The sequence below is a fragment of the Canis lupus genome, chromosome 26 (assembly GCF_003254725.2).
Source record: "Canis lupus dingo isolate Sandy chromosome 26, ASM325472v2, whole genome shotgun sequence".
In the NCBI taxonomy this organism is placed as follows: Eukaryota; Metazoa; Chordata; class Mammalia; order Carnivora; family Canidae; genus Canis; species Canis lupus.
The window spans coordinates 23,729,418-23,745,602 of NC_064268.1; the positions used below are offsets into that span (position 1 = coordinate 23,729,418).

Below are 16,185 nucleotides of genomic sequence, written 5' to 3' on the forward strand. Positions count from 1 at the left end.
GGTTGACTTAGAGCCACTGATTTGAATTCCTCTGCTGTCTCTCCGTGCAAGTGGCATCACCTACTGTGTGTGTGTGTGTGTGTGTGTGTGTGTGTGTGTCTATGAGAGAGGGATGGAGGGAGGATCTGCACAGAGTGCTATCTGGAAGGATGTGACATTTATCAAACCATTAAACTCAGAACCATCTCTAGATGCTGGAGTTTTGACAAAGTTTTACTCTTTTCTTTGAACTTCTTGAATATCTTAACATGAGTACCATTTTTTTTAAAGATTTTATTTATCTGACAGAGAGAGAAAGAGCACAAGCAGAAGGAACAGCAGGCAGAGGGAGAGGGAGAGCAGGGAGGTGGATGTGGGGCTCAATCCCAGGACCCTAGGATCATGACCCAAGCTGAAGACAGCTGCTCAACCAACTGAGCCATCCAGGCACCCCCATTACCCCCATGTAATACTTAAAAACAAAGTATTACACAAGAAAAATCATTTCCCCATCATTTGAAATGTTCTATGTCGTGATTTGCTTATTAGTTACATGGATATGTATTATTTGTCACAATTCATTGAATTGCACACTTAAGATCTGTACATTTCTCTCTCTGTAAATGCCCCAACATTAAAAATAGAGAGAAAAAACTGGAGCGCTTGGGTGGCTCAGTTGGTTAAGTGTCTGACTCTTGATTTCAGCTCAGGTCATGATCTCAGGGTCCTGAGATCGAGCCCCACATCAGTCTCCCTGTTCAAGGGAGAGTCTGCTTGTCTCCCTCTCCTTCTGCCTCTCCTCCAACTCGCACATGCTTGCACTCTCTCTTGCTCTCTCTCAAGTCAATAAATAAATCTTTAAAAAAAAACAGCAATAGAAAAAATCAATAAAAAGGAAATCTAGAGGGCGGAGCAAGGACAGGGCTGGTGCAGCATTAGGGAAGGCCCCAGGGATAAGGGCTAGATTCTCAGCAAACACACCTGAGGGCACAGACCCAGGCCTTGGCCTTGATTGGCAGGTATGTTCATACAAGCCCCTTTCCTTCTTGTGCTCCCTCAGTGGATGTGTTCTGACATTAAACTAAAGACCTTAGGGTACCAGGTAACTTGACCTGAGAGAGTAAGTACTGAGCGAAAAAACCGTTAAGAGTGTTCAAGGCTGGAGGGTGGAGAGAAGAACCAAATGACTCCACAGAGGGGTTTTGATCAGGCACACAGCTGAAGAAGTGGGTATATAAACTCTAGAGTCTCATATATTCTCAAGATGGGGGCTTGTGTCCTATGAGGCTTCCAAGTCAAGCCCAGGGCTGGATACTGTCTGAGTCCAATGCAGGATTTTTTTGTCAGAAAGTGGAGGAGGAACCCACAAATTTTCCAGAGGGCTCTGGTAAGGTAGGGACCTGAGAACCCAAGAAGTCAGTTCCTAGGATGTGCTCACCTGGTACCTTAGCAGCCCAAGACACTTGACCACGCATGGGTGGCTGAGAAAGGAAGAAGTATAGCTGAAGGGCCTGTAGGAAGAAAGGGCTCTGAGAATCAAAGGTAAGTGTGGGCTGCTAGCAGCTGATGCAGCTACAGCAGCTTCCAGGAAAGCCTGAAGACACTTCCGCCATCATGAGATGAAGCCAGAGAAGAAAACCAGGTAAGAAAAGGACAGAAGGTCTTGCCCTGCCCAATGAGGGAGGAAGAAGTAGCAACTATGAGAGAAGATGGAGCCATGAGAGGCTGCAGAACCTGCCTTGACAGCTGAGATTGGGGCTGGCCCCCTGGGTCTTCAGGGGAGCACAGGAATAGATGCTGTTATATGCTGCCACCAATAGCCTGTCATTGTACCCTTGCTTCTGGCTGTCATGTCCACAGCACCCAGAGGGAGCTTCTCATCCTTACTCACTTCCTCCATGTCATCCACAGGCAAAGTTCTTCTAGGTGTGCTCGAAAACCACTGTTCTAGCCCCCAGGACTGCCTTGGGGACCCGCCACTCAGCTTCAGGGCATCTAAAAAGACCTTTCCTGGCAAATCTACCTGGCTGATTTCTCTCCAGACACACTACTCCCCACACACAAAATGCACACACAGCTTTGTGCTCTGCTACTCACACAGGATGTGCTCATATTAACTAACTATGGAACCAGAAGTCTGGCCTGGCCGATTAAGCTCTTGGCTCCCATACCTATGCTCTAGCAGCCAGAGGTAAATCATGGACTTGAGGAGAGGTTCCCACAGCTGAGCTTTCCCCCTCCACCCAGGATACAGCCTCCTGAAATGAAAGGGATGAGAAGACACTGGAGTCAAGAGGCTGCTCTAGCAGGGCCTGGTATGGATGCTCTGTGGGATAGTCCAATCACCCTGATTCCCAGAGCTGCCCCCAGCCAGACACTCCACCAACCCCCCTAGCCCCACTGCCAAGTACTGCTAGCAAATGATTCTCAGCCTCATCAACAGCAGAAACTCTAGGCTGCCCTGCCCCACCCACTCTTCTCAGGGAACAGGTTTGGCAAAACAAGAGTGTTTGCCAAAGCATGAAGTATGTTAACAAAGAGCTGGTAGCTGACAGCTCTCTCACTGCCTGTTACCAGTCCCAAGAGCTTGGGAGAAACTCTGATGTCTGGGGCCAGGTCTGGCAGGTAAGCAGGGTAATCCCAGGGGAGCCAAGTGCCTCCCATTGGGGAGCATGCTGGAGGAGCTTCCCAGCCCAGGTCAGCCCTAAGAAGCCTCATGAAGGGGGATCCCTTGGTGGCTCAGCGGTTTGGCGCCTGCCTTTGGCCCAGGGCATGGTCCTGGAGTCCCAGGATCGAGTCCCAGGATCGAGTCCCACATCAGGCTCCCTGCATGGAGCCTGCTTCTCCCTCTGCCTGTGTCTCTGCCTCTCTCTCTCTCCCTCTCTCTCTCTCTGTCTCTCATGAATAAATAAATAAATCTTTAAAAAAAAAAAAAAAAAAGAAGCCTCATGAATGGAAGGGTGTTCTTACTCTGGCAGCCATGGGGCAGCGGGCAGCAAGTGATGAGGGGAAGGCATGCCTACAGAGGATACCCTCTCTGACCACTGACCAGTTTCTAACCCATAAGGATACTGGTTTAGCTCTGCCACCCCTAAAGCTGACAACCTCAATAACAGCATGGGTGAACTGTGTCTGGCCAGCTTGAATGAGGCAGGAGAAAAGAGTCGAGGTTGGGAGGCCAAGAGTTACTGAGGGTTCTGTGTCCCTGAGGGTAGGCCCTCAAAGGCCCATAGCACAGAACCCAAGGCAGTCAGGGAAGTGGTCTGAGTGTCCCCTCCTGATGAGCCCAAGAAAGCAAAATTGGGTCGTTGACAAGAGAAAGAGCTGGAATGGAAGATGGAAAATCCGTCCATCCCACTGAAGCCTACTAATTGCTGGAGCTTTAGATGGGCAGAGCCCCCAGGAGTCACAGGTTGGACAGGCTTGGTTAGTGGGGCATTTGATGGGTGGTCCTATTAATCAGCTCATATTGCTGAGGTCCAAGTGAACACATGGAGGACTGCTGTCATGGGAAGGACATCAAGAGATGTGGGAAGGGGAGGGAAGGGTGAAAGAAGGGCCACTCACATCAAACTTCCCAGGGTTCTGCTGTAGCTTCACCTTGCCTCCTGACAGGTACTGCCAAGCACGGCCCCGCAGAGAAGGTGGGATGCCTTTCTGGCACCGCAGACGGATCTGAAAGTCAAAAAAGAGGACTGTGTTCATGCATCCACCCAGGCAACTCCTCCAGAGGCTTTGTACAAACCCAGCTCCTCTGTTGGTGTTTGGTGGGCCTTCAGTTAGCACATGAGGCAAGTAGGAAAGGGAAGAAAAGAGGACTTTCCTCCTGTTGCTACTATTGCTATGGTGCATAGCCTAGGATGCCAGGGACAGAGGAAGTAATAACTGTAGAAATGCTGTCACCAGGTGATGTCAGTCTCCATGTTCCCCTGGCCCAATGATAGAACAGATATTCCTGACATTTACCACATAATTATGAATTCCCATGTCCATTTTCTGAATCAAAATGGAACCATTCAAGTTGGAGAACCCCCATGGATATCACTAGGGAGGGATCTGCATTGTGTGGGACACAGCTGCAGCTGCAAGTTGAATAGCCTTTGAGATAACCCAGAATGTGCCCAGAGACATTGCCTGGGCACTTCCAAGGGGGTATTTGTTTAAGTAGTTGTGTGGCAGGACACAATCCACCTAGAGGGGAACTCAGCAGAACTCAGAAGGAAAATGAGAGCTGATCAGAATGGCTCCCTCTTTGTTTTGGTCATGAATCCTTTCTTCTGTTCTCCTTGACCCTGAGCTCCCACAATTACCAGCCCAGGGCAGAGGCAGCTGGCCTGGCTGTGAGATCTGATTTCATCTCTTGCTACAAAGGCACAGGTCTTTCCTACCACTCACAGACTAGGAGAGGAGAGGGAGGAAGTGTTTGGGGTAGCTCATGACCCAGAGCTAGTGCTTAATTCTTATACTTGCTCTCTTTATCAGAAAAAGGCTTCCACTGTCAAAATTGTTTGAAAAATCATGTCTCTTACAAATGGGAAAACTGAAACATAGATTGGGAAAATATTAAGGTCACACCATCAGGAACCCATTACCTCCTATACCATACTAGAGGGATTCAGCCCCATGCACTTTGCACTTCACTGGCCTCTTGGAGTTAGATGAGAGCTCCACCTGGGCTTTGGGACAGAATGAGACTGAGGCAGCTATGTTTATTGACCTCAAGGCCAATGGTCATGGAGGATTAGCAAAAGCAGAGGCACCACTCCTACAGAATGGAGGTTGGGGGTACTGGCCAATGACACTCCCCTCAGCCCCTGCACTAAGCAGCGTGGTCTAGGAGTTCAGAGCAGTAGGAAGAGCAACTGGATGTGAGCTGGAATCCAGTGCTGACCTTAAGCCAATCAATTCTCATCAATAGTTAAGAACAGAATGGCATTATCTAGAATTCTATTAGAAGGGTAGGAAAATGCCTAGCATGGGGCATTTATACACATAGTCTGTATTCAATAAATGCCTTCCTCTCCACCCCTCCATCCCAGGAAAATGACTGAAACAAAAGCCCCAGGGGCTTGGGCTCACACCTAACTTGCCCTCACCTGGAAACCCCCTCAAACAGTCCCATTAGAATCTCTCAAAGGAACGTAGAAGCCCTAGCCTTCCTGATGACCAGCACAAACAAGAGAAAACTTTCCAAGGGTCAGAGAGTGTCAAGAACCAGGAAGGAGAGAGGCAGACAGGCTAGAGGCAGTGGGGGAAGAGCAGAGTGGCTGCTCATGGGAGCAGAAGCTCAAGCTTCTGGGACTGCCTGCAAAGGGGTCGAGGGAAGAGGTGGGGGAAAGGAAGACAGTGGAAGGGAACTGCCCCAGACTCTAGGAATAGTTTCCTGCTGCTGTAGGACAAGGGTCTCCTTAGGGAGGCCACTTGGTCTGAGAAGGCTTTGGCAAAGGGCAATAGTATGACCTAGAGCCACAGGTCCCTTAGGCTCTCTCCAGGGCCAAGCTTAGCCTGACCTGAGCCAGCCCCCATATCATCATTGCCCCCTGTAATAGTTGGTCTGACCCAGCGGAGCCCAGGAATACCTTCAGTCCATTGAGGTTCTCAAAGAGGCCCTGCGCTCACTCAGGCCAGGGCTAGGAAGACAGGGATGGAGAACCAGGAGTACAGTCAGCTTTTCCCACTCTGGCCTCAGGAATCTCCTCAGCACAGAAGTGACAGAGATGGCAAACTCCACCTGCCTGCCTTAGAGAGGAGGCAATGGTGGGGATCAGAAAAGATAAAGCAAGAGAAAGTGCTCAGCAAAGAGAAAGCACAAGGGATTATCATTCTCTGATTGACAGCTGAGTGAGGCCACACCCTGACTGCTGAACTCTGGGAGGGCTTCGTCACAGTTTGAGCAGAGCCCTACAGGGGAAGATAGCATTCCAGCCAGAACCTTGCCTCCATACAGTCCCCTCTTGGGGACTCAGAATAAGTCCAGGAGAAGTGTTGGGTCTGGACCCATTTCCTGAAGCCCTTATTGTACCTCCTATGCCATGACTTCTTGACCACAGGGAGAACCCAAGCCTGTACAGCCAGGCAGGAAGAGCTCCTAGGGCCAGTGTGACCACAGCTGAGGTGGCAGGAGTAGAGAGCAGATGGCGAGGGCCTCTGGATAGGGGTACAGCCTCCTGCAGTGGCCCCTACTGGGCAGGGGGAGCCCTTGGCCTCTAACCACAGTTCCAGGGAAACAAAGGGAAAGAGGAAGTGATGCTGCCTGCTCTGATGAAAGCTCCCCAAGGCTACCCTCTGTAATCCCCATTTGCAAGGGAGGGTGGGGCATGAAGGATCCACTGTCCCTGCCAGCCACTAGTCATAACAGACAGCAGAGAGGGAGCTGAAGCTCAGGGTAAGAGCCTGAGGAGAAAGGAGGCAGGAAAATAAACCCCAGAGTCATGCAGGAGGCAGTGGAGAACAATTGTCTTTAAAAACAATGTTTTAAGAGAAATGTTTAATAAGCAAAAAATGTATGCTACAAAGCCTATATAGAACAGCAAGAAAAAGCCCAGGCCTAGGTGTGCCTCTCCTCCATTGGCACAGGGCTTTATAGTTATCAATTCATGGGAGCCTCCCAACATGACTATCATTACCACTCAACCAGGGAAACTGAGGCTGAGAGGGTGAGGTGACTCATACAAAGTTGCACAGCTAGCCATAGGCATAAAGAGGGGAAGGTAGAGGGGCTGCCTAAGCCCATATCTAACCTTCAGTCCTGAGCTTTCCGCTAGGCCCTGCAGCCAGCTGCGCCAGCCTGGACTAGACCAGCATGTCAGGTGATGACAAGGGGGACAGCAGGTTCACTCTGTGCCCTGGGAACTTGTGCAGAGAGACCCTGGCTATGAGGTTCTAGACAGGTCTCCACTAGGCCAGGGAGTAATTGGATCCTGCCCAGGTGGCCAAGGGCATCAACACACACACACAGTGCCGGGCAAGGGTATTCCTAGGGAGCAATAGAGCTAGTGTCTAAAGAAAGACCAACTAGAAGAAGGCCACTAGGTATTCTTATTTTTATAAGACCATTAAACTGTGAGGTTACTTTTCGTTCTTTTTCCTTTGGCTGGGAGGCAAGAGGGAACTCATCACATTAATCTAGAGGGTGGTGATGAAAAATGCAGGGACTAAATGTAGGCTGCCTGGGTTCAAATCTTAATTCTGTGGGTTACCCACAAAGTGGGGGTACTACTGCTACCAACCTCACTGGAGTGTTACAAGGATTACTCAAGTCAAGTATCCAGCACACTGCAAATGTTCAACACATGTTAGCTATTACTAGTATTTTAAAGTCCTCCCTGATATGTTCTAAGTAACAGCAAGAACTTCTCCTAGGAGGGTTGGAAGAAAGCTTCCTATAAGGGCTTTTGGCTAAAAGTGGCTTTGAAGTTTGACTCTAGGACAAAGTTCTGTGTGAGTCTGAAGTCATCTTGGAGGATCAAATGAAGACTGGTCCCTGCCCTCCCGCCAGCTTCTGTTCCCTTTTCAGAGCTGGCAGATAGGGACACTCAAGGCTAGTGGCAGTTGGAGAAGCGCCTGCTCCTCTAGGCTGATACAGCTCCTCCCTCTTCCTTTCTTCCCCAGGCTGCCAACTCCCAGCCCAAGGCCCAAGGCTAGGCCCCTCACCTTTTTGTGCTTCTTGGCCATCCATTTGTCCCAGTTGTTGAGCATGTCCAGCCACTTGGACTCCCTCTGCCTCAGCACCTCCAGGGGGATTTCCTCTAGCCTGTGGAGCAAAGGGTAGGGCCTGTCAGAGGTGCCAAGAGAAGCAAAGGCCCTGGCTTAGGCCCTAGCCACCAGCCTTACCAGGCCTTCACTCCTGCCTCTGTCTTCCATCCCTGTATTCCCTTTGGGGCTGCTAACTCATGAACACCCTAACATAGATGAGAGGGAATGCCACACCCTCTCTAGAAGCCATAGGCCAAAAAGACACCAGGTAAAGTGCCTATTCCCCCAATGTGTGTCAAGGAGCCAGGGTCACTATGCCTCTCTAGGGGCAGAGGTTTGAGTGCCTGCATCTGTGCACCAAAGCAAAGCATTCCTGTCCTGTGTCTGTCTAGATAAATATACCTCTTCAGAGGGCCTACATGCAAGGTGTAGAGCTAGATGCAAAAAGAAAACAAACAAAAAGACAAATAGTCAAATAAGTACAGAAATAACATGCTTATCTCTTCACTCTAGCAAAGCTAGTTACTTATAGTTTCCCCAATTATGCCCTGGCCCTTTCCCACCTCTCCACCTTGCTCATGCCAGTCCCTTTGCTGGAATAGACTCCAAGTTGTCTCTACCTATCAAAATCCTATACATGCTTCAAAACCTCCTCAAATATCACTTGTATTCATACCTCTACTAACTGAGCAGCAGCTATCACAGCTGTGCTGGCATTGTTCTAGGGCCAGGGCTTCTGGGCAGGTTGTGAGGAAACTCTCCTTTGACTAGAACAAAGTCCTGGCCCTCATGGTGCTGACATTCTGCTGGGTGCTGAATGCTCACTAGAGTCCCTGGGGAAACACTGGAGCGGAGACCCACCCCAGGGAGGCAGGCAGGCAGGCAGGCACTGGAGCAGCTAAGGCAGGTTGGGGCAGGATCCCTGGCTTGGCCAGAGGGTGCTTCGAGTGAGTGGGTTTCCTCCAAGAAGTGAGGTCCCAGAAAGTCCTGAGCTCATACAACTCTGAGGGGCAAAAGGGAGGAGACTAGCACTTGTAGACTGGGTATTCTAAATATACTTTCTTATTTACCCTACAGAGCAATATTGGTTAAAAAAAAACAATGAAAAGAGATGTATGTGTAGATATACCTCTGTACACACACATACATGCTCTCATCACTTTTAAAGTGGTAGATTATGGATCTTTTGAATTTCTTTTTTTTCCCCCTCCAACTGAAAAAAGTACTTGACACTGAGAGGTAAGATACCCAGGGAGTATATCTTGCTCAGAGTCAAACAGCAAATCAGTGGAAAAACCCAGACTCAAATCCAAATTAGATCCTAGCCAAGAGTCCATACTTGGTCCTGCCTGACCTCCCAGAAAGGAGTGCAGGGTCAGAGGCACTCAGGCAGCTGGGAGGAGGCCCTTAGGAACAGGACATGATGGGGCTAGGGCTTGGCCCAGGCCTTGATTCTCTGATTCTCTCTGACGGAAGGAAATGCACTGCTGTGACTTTTACTGGTTGGAAGAGCAGAGGGAGGGGCCTTGGCAGAACAGAGGCCTCCAAAACACAAAAGGGAAGGTCTTCTTTAGTGTACTTTATCTGGGGAACTGAACAGGCCTGAGCCTAGCCTTGGAGCTGAACAGCTGAGGAGGAACGACAGCCTGGGACAAAGTTGACCCTCAAAATACACTAACACAGGTCATTTTCCTCTTAAACTGCTGACCCTCTCAACCACCTAGAGGCAGAACCAGGGCAGGAGGACACTCCTTTCCTTAAGGAGAGACCACACCTTTAGATCAAGACATTTACAAATAGACAGATGCATGTCTCCAGGCAACCCCCACATACCCAGGGAACGGAAACCAAAGGCCCAGGTATCACAGGACAGGCTGCCTCCCTCTGCCTACAAACCATTAGCTTCTACAAGTCAGGGGATGAGCCTTCTGAAAGAGGATGCCCACACTACGTTAGCAGAAGTTTTAGCAATTGTGGATGTGGATAATATTTGATACAATCCTCCCACTGAGCAGATGAGAAGACTGAGGCTCACAGATGGCAAGGCTTTTGCCTGAGAGTACATTTCCAGTGAGTTCCTCTGTGATTAAATACATGCCCATTTGATACTTCAACCTTCCAAGTCTGTCTTTGTTGATAAGATCTGATTGCAGGGCCTCAGAGATACCCATTCTCCCAACTGCAGATACATAGGGGAACACATTGAAGTTCAGTGTTCCTTTAAATGATGTCAGATAACAGCTTTGGCAGTTTCAAAGCCCCAGTATGAAACCTCAAACCGGAATTTCAATTGGTTACAAAACAAACGACCATATTTCCTGGATTCTAAGACATTACTGATTTTAAGCTGCACCACTGATTTGGCAAGATCTTCTCAGAAATAATTTTTAAAACCCCACCACTACTTTAAATGTACATGTCAACTGAAAGATGTTTGACTTTTAAAACCTTAAATTGGGAAAATTTTGAGGAAATATGGTCATTTGAGTGGCTTCTCCAGTAGTGGAGGAGTTTAAGCCACCTGGAGATGGTGAAAAGAAGATACTAGAGGTCTGGTTGTATCCAGCACTCAGCACATTAGGTGCTCTCTAACAGCAGGTAGATTTGTTTTTATGCACAGGATGTGCTCCTGGAAAGTTGAGGGCTATCTTTTTTTTTTTTTTTTTAAACCAGAAGGTTCACATATCCTTCAGTCTAGTCAGGCAGGATTTCAAAAGGCATCTGATCAGACTGCTGTCTGGTATAGGAATCCCTGTGCCCTCTCTAGACCTCAGTTTGCAATGACCTGCATTGGAATTGATCCTCGAAGGATGCCCAGAAAGGAGCCATAAGATGAAGATAGAGTCAAGAGCATCCCTGAAAATAGCATGATGGTGTAGACACTATCTGAGGTAGTTTTCTCCTGACAGTGGAGGAAGAGCATGAGCCAGCTTCTAGTGACAGGGAAGTTGACCAAATGGCCAGTTTAAAGGACCAAATAGCACACAGGGGATCCTTCAGTTTGAGAGCTTCACTTACCCTGCAGAAAACCCCTCTTTCTTTAAGGTGGCCTGAGGGAGTCTCTGCAATCAAAAGATCTTAATGAGAACAGTCTCTAGTGGCCCAGCTCATGCTAGAATTCCACCAGGGATGGTGCCTCATTATTACCAGGTGAAGCTACCCTATTGTTGAAGTTTCTACTATTAAAACTTTCCTGATACTGTTTATCTATAACCTCGACACCCCCTTTTAAGGCTGCATAAATCTCAGCCACACCAGTCTCATACCAGGCACACACATGCTCATCCTTATCAATCACCCATCCTTATCTGAAATGTCCTTTTTTCTCCCTTCTCCAAGTCACAGCAACCCTTTCAGAGCCCAATATAACAATAAAAACCACAACTTCAAATACCAGCAGCAATTGTAGTTACCATCTATATATCATTTACTATTTACAAATTTCTTCCTATTCTCATGTAATAACCCTACCATAATACCATTCTCTCCATTTTCCAGAAGTAGAATCCAAGACTTAGTAAAGTTAAGTGCCTCACTCAAGGCTATATAGCTGGAAGTGACAGAGCTGGAACTCAAACCCAGGCCTGCCTGACTCCACAGCCCATGCTCTTGACCCTTGTACTTTACTCCTCTGCTTCTACAGGTTAAGTCCTCAGCCTCCACATAGCCTCCATGCTTGCCCTGATCTCATTAACTGTCCTCCAATCTGAAGACCTCTATCTTAATTTAGAATAACATTTCTCAAAGTTTTAAAACTGAGATTCACAGTAAGAAATACGCTTTATACTGAGATTTTATACATACACACACATAGAACTGAAATACATTTTATGAAATAATTTACTCTTTTATGCACTCTGAAATTTTCATATTCGTTTTATATTATTCTATTTCTTTTTGTTTTCTTCTAACGCTGGTCCCAATCCCCTAAAATTGATTTCAGCAGTAATTCATTAATGAATCAAGACATGAAATGAGCAGCACCTCATTACAACCTATTCATATTGTTTAGCACTCTCCCTCCCTATCTGGACTGGGTCTTGAACTTCTGTAACTCCCACCAAGCATCTCACAGGTATTCAACAGGTACCTGCCTGCTTTTTCCATGACATCATTACTTTCAAATGAATTGCATTCAGGGCTACAAACCACTGCTGCCTACACCAACTTTATCTGTGCCACTAATAGCTCAGTGAAGTAGATCCCTCACTAATTAATAAATTAATTACTAGTTGGCCCATGAGAAACTTGACCCAATGAGACAGGTTATGTGATTTGGGCAAAGTCACAAAGCTAATAAGTTAAGTTCTACCACTTAACTTCTACACTCTGCCACAGTGACTCGTGTGCTGCTTTGGACTCCCCTGGGAAGACTGTGAGGAAATCTGCCATTCTCCAGAAGCCACTGCAGGGCTCTTTCTCTGGTCCCCAAGCCCCTGGAGACAGTCTATCCCCAACTCCAGTGTTCTGACAGCCCCAGTGAGCAGCCTGCCCATACCCAGTAATGCTCAGTGAAGCCAGTATGCTGGTGGGCACAGCTCCCAAGCACAACCTCAGTTGAGGGATGGCAAGCCTGGGCAATGTGCTATTTGTCAGTCGCCCCCTCATGAGGGAGAGAGGCACAGAGGAGATAAAAGTAGGCAGCCAGGGGATGACTGATCCCAGATTCTGTTGAGCTCTCAGGCTGAGCTAGGCTTAGCTGTGCTCTACCAGGCCACGGGCCAAAGTAACAGTGACACTCTGTTGACACCATGCTCTGTGAGCTCCCAGTTCCCTAGCCTTCTCCCCAAACCTAGAAGTTGGAAGTTTCTAAGAGCTGAGAGGAACAAGACTTGTTCCCAGCAAGACTGGATCTCTCTCCCCACTTGTCCTTCTAGCTGTCTGCCTTCTGCTCAAGCACATCTCAGCCCTCCTGGCTAGCAGCCAGCCAGGTATGGTGTCCATGCCCATGTTCCCTTCATCCAACGGAGAAAGATAAATCTTGGTCCCAGGGAACCAGTTTAATCCCTTCCTCCAAGCCTCACTCTCCAAACCAGCCCAAACAGAAATCCTCTTCATTTGAAGAGAAAAACACAGCCCAAACAGAAAACCCAAGTTACAGACTCTAGGATTGATCTTCCTTATCTCAACCACTGGAGGTCAGCTGGGGTATGGGAAGAGTGAACAGAGTGGGGATCTTGAAGCCAGTCAACCTAGGTTTCCATTCCAGCTCCTCCACCTGGGAGACCATGGGCAAAGTATTTGCCCTCCTTGTCTCGATTTCTTCATCTTTAAGTGGAACCATAATAAACGCCTCACATTTTATAGGACTACAACTGGGAATAAATGTGTATAAGGGCCCAGCCTGGCAAGTGACTGGCAAATGGTAGCTATTGGGGAACCAGTATTTGCAGCTTACCTAGTATTTTCATATCCCTTTTCTCATCTGACTGGCCCATACACATACACATGGAGCAGGGCAGGATCATGCCCATTTTTCCCATGAAGCAATTGATGCCCAGAGAGATTAAGTAATTTACTTAATGACACAGAGACTGTAATTCTTGGCTTCTGATTCCCGCTCTATCATTTTTTATAGCTATCTGAAATTGGACAGGCTGCTCCACTCTGAGCAGTTCCCTACCTGTAATATGGGGGCAATGCCACCTCTTTAGAAGGCAATGGTAAAGATAACATGAGGCAGTAAGAGCTGACACATTTCCAGCAGTGGCCATGGAATAGTTCTGCCAAGTACTATATATGCACACAATTCCCCAAGGAAGTAGCTTTTATTATCTCCACTTAATAGACAAGAAAACTAAAGCTCAGCATGGCTGAGTAATCTGCCCAAGGTTACACAGCCTGGAAGTGGGGGCTGCCACTTAAGCACTAAATTATCCAATAAATATAAAGTGTCTCACCACTTGGCCTCAATATAATCTAAAAGCCTCCGTGCCTGTCACATCCTTTTCCCTCTTCTTTACCACCCAGTAGAGAACCACTACCCTCTGTGCTGAGAAGGGCAGGAATGAGCGACAAGAAAGTGTGGAAAATTGGGAAGTGGATTTGCAGAAAGAGCACAGCCAATGACAGATCCAGGGACAAGGGTGGGGGAGCTCTCCTCTCCCAGGGCTGGAAAAAGTGAGGATAAACAAAAGGCTGACCTACTTTGCACGCTGGGTAACAACCTCTGGAGTTCATTAACCTAAGAAGTGGTAATGACTGGGAGTATAAATAGTTTTTATACCAGCTCCATCATAACTGATGATAGGTAACTGGAATGCAAGACAGGGTGGGTTGGGGGAGGGGTGCAAATGGCTGACAGTCAGGGCTGGGAGGCCTGTAAGATCACCCAGTGAGTCCACCTCCTCCCCAGACAGTCAGGGAAGCCTATAGCCCAGGGGGTAAGTGATCTGCCCGAGGCCATGCTGTGAGTCAGTGTGGAAAAGGAAAATGGTCTGGGTCTGCGGCAGCCTGGCACTCCCTCCAGCATCCTGGCAGCTACTGACTTAAGGGTAGGGCAATGTCCAGGGTGTCTGTCTGGGTGAGTCTGGCTTGCTTCACTCTTCCCAATTCCCAGTACAAGCTAGTTCTGGGCCTGCCTCCCTTTCCCATAAGGAATTCCCTGGCTTTGCTCCTTCTAGCCCTGGGTCAGTGCACAATGGTAAACAGGTTCTCTCCACCCTTCACTGGCCTTCGTGCCCTGGGCCTCTGCCCAGCTCTCCACTCTGGTCAACTCCACCCCTCTTGATGTCAGACAGAAGAAATAGTTCCTTTAGGCATCAGCCTTGCTGGCTCCAAAAAGTAAGGAATCTCCACTTCCCGATCCAGCTAGGGAAAGGCACAGACCACAGCAGAAATTGGCAGGGCAGCTCTCCCTGACAACTGCAGAAAGGTATGGAGACTATCTCAATAGAGGACTTCCCTTTCCCAAGCTGCCACACTTAGCAGGCAATGAGTCCTAAGACCACAATCTCACTGTGGGTGCCGAGGGGCCCATCTTGACTCACATACGGCCCCCTCAGCCATCCTTACCAAATTGCTGGATCTACCAAAGTAGTTTTGACTCACTGTTTGACTCACTGATTCCTTCAAGGCTTCCTACTCCCTCCTTGTCCAACAGAAACCTAAGGCCCTGTCTCTCAGGCCCTCCTATTTCTTCTAAACATCCTTCTTCTTTCCCTAGCCCTAACCCTACGTGGCCCTCCCTCTAAACTGCCCTCCTTCACTCATACCCCCACTCCAATTCAGTCCCACTCATCTTCCAAGGCCTCATTCAGAACTCCCTCTCATGTCTACAAAGCCTTTCCTAACTACGCCAGGGACAGAACACAATCAGTCCCTCATTATATTCTATACACATTTCTCTAGAGCCTGTGTTCCAAGCCTTGAATCTACAAAGAGATGAATAAAATGCAGTCCTTGCCCTTGAAGAGGTCAATGTGGCAGAGGAGACAGATGGGTGAGAGATAGCTCGCACACATGGAATTGCTGTCACAGAAGCATGTAGAAGGTGCTAAGAAACTACAAGAAGCCCCCAAGAGTGGTGGTAGGGGTTGATGGGGGGAGTGTTCAGGGAAAGCTTTAAAGGGGAGCTGACTTGTGAGATGGTCTTTGAAGGGTGACGGGAAGTGGCCAGGGTGAGAAAGGGGAAAAGGGACACCAGGCAGAAAACCCAGTATGAGCAAGCACAAGCTAAAAGAAAAGGGCACGGCTTGTCTGGGGAATGTGAGCAGTCTAGTGGAGCAGGTATGGCTTCTCCACCCGACTGTCTGCTCTGCTGAGGCAGCATTCCACGAGAAGGTGCGTTCCTGGAGGGCTCTGCCCGTCTCGTTCTTCACAGGGTGTCTTGGGCCTTGAACAGAGCTTGGTACCTAACTGATGCCCAATAAATGTGTGTTGACAGAATCATTAGTTTTGTGATCTCAGGAACTCTATGTTTCAGTTTTCTCCACAGTCAGTTGGGAATACTATCCTCTACCTTGAGATCAGGTAGGTAAAACACAGAAAGTGTTTGGTAAAGAACATTCCCTCTCTGGCCTGATACCAGCTCTGGTCTTCCTTGAAGCCAAACACAGGGCTGAGCACAGATGTGCTTGATGACAGCCTTTTACAACATTATAATTCTAATATTAAATTAATGTAACTGAATGTCTGTTAGAGCACTTACCAGGCACTTACTGTGCAACAGACATGGTGCTTAGCACTTAACTTACATTATTTCATTTAATCCTGACAAGTCCAGGATATAGGTCCTCTAATTATCAACTCTCTTACTGCCCCTGCCAACCTTCCACAGATGATGAAACCAGTTCTCAGCAAGTCAGTAACTATTTAAGGTCCAGGGTAAGGAGGGATCCCTGGGTGGCGCAGCGGTTTGGCGCCTGCCTTTGGCCCAGGGCGCGATCCTGGAGACCCGGGATCGAATCCCACATCGGGCTCCCGGTGCATGGAGCCTGCTTCTCCCTCTGCCTGTGTCTCTGCCTCTCTCTCTCTTTCTCTCTGTGTGACTATCATAAATAAATAAAAATT

At 48.2% G+C, this 16,185-nt stretch overlaps 1 protein-coding gene across 3 annotated transcripts in view; it reads right to left on the reverse strand.

Moving 5' to 3' along the window:
- Nucleotides 1-16,185, reverse strand: part of TBC1D10A (TBC1 domain family member 10A) — a 32,033-nt gene that overhangs the window by 4,205 nt on the left and 11,643 nt on the right. For all 3 annotated transcript variants that reach the window (XM_025474526.3, XM_025474525.3, XM_025474527.3), the window contains exons 2-3: nt 7,633-7,732; nt 3,547-3,654 (exon numbers count right to left, since the gene is read on the reverse strand). In XM_025474526.3, the coding sequence (XP_025330311.1) occupies nt 3,547-3,654; nt 7,633-7,732 (208 nt within the window). The remainder of the gene's footprint in view (nt 1-3,546; nt 3,655-7,632; nt 7,733-16,185) is intronic.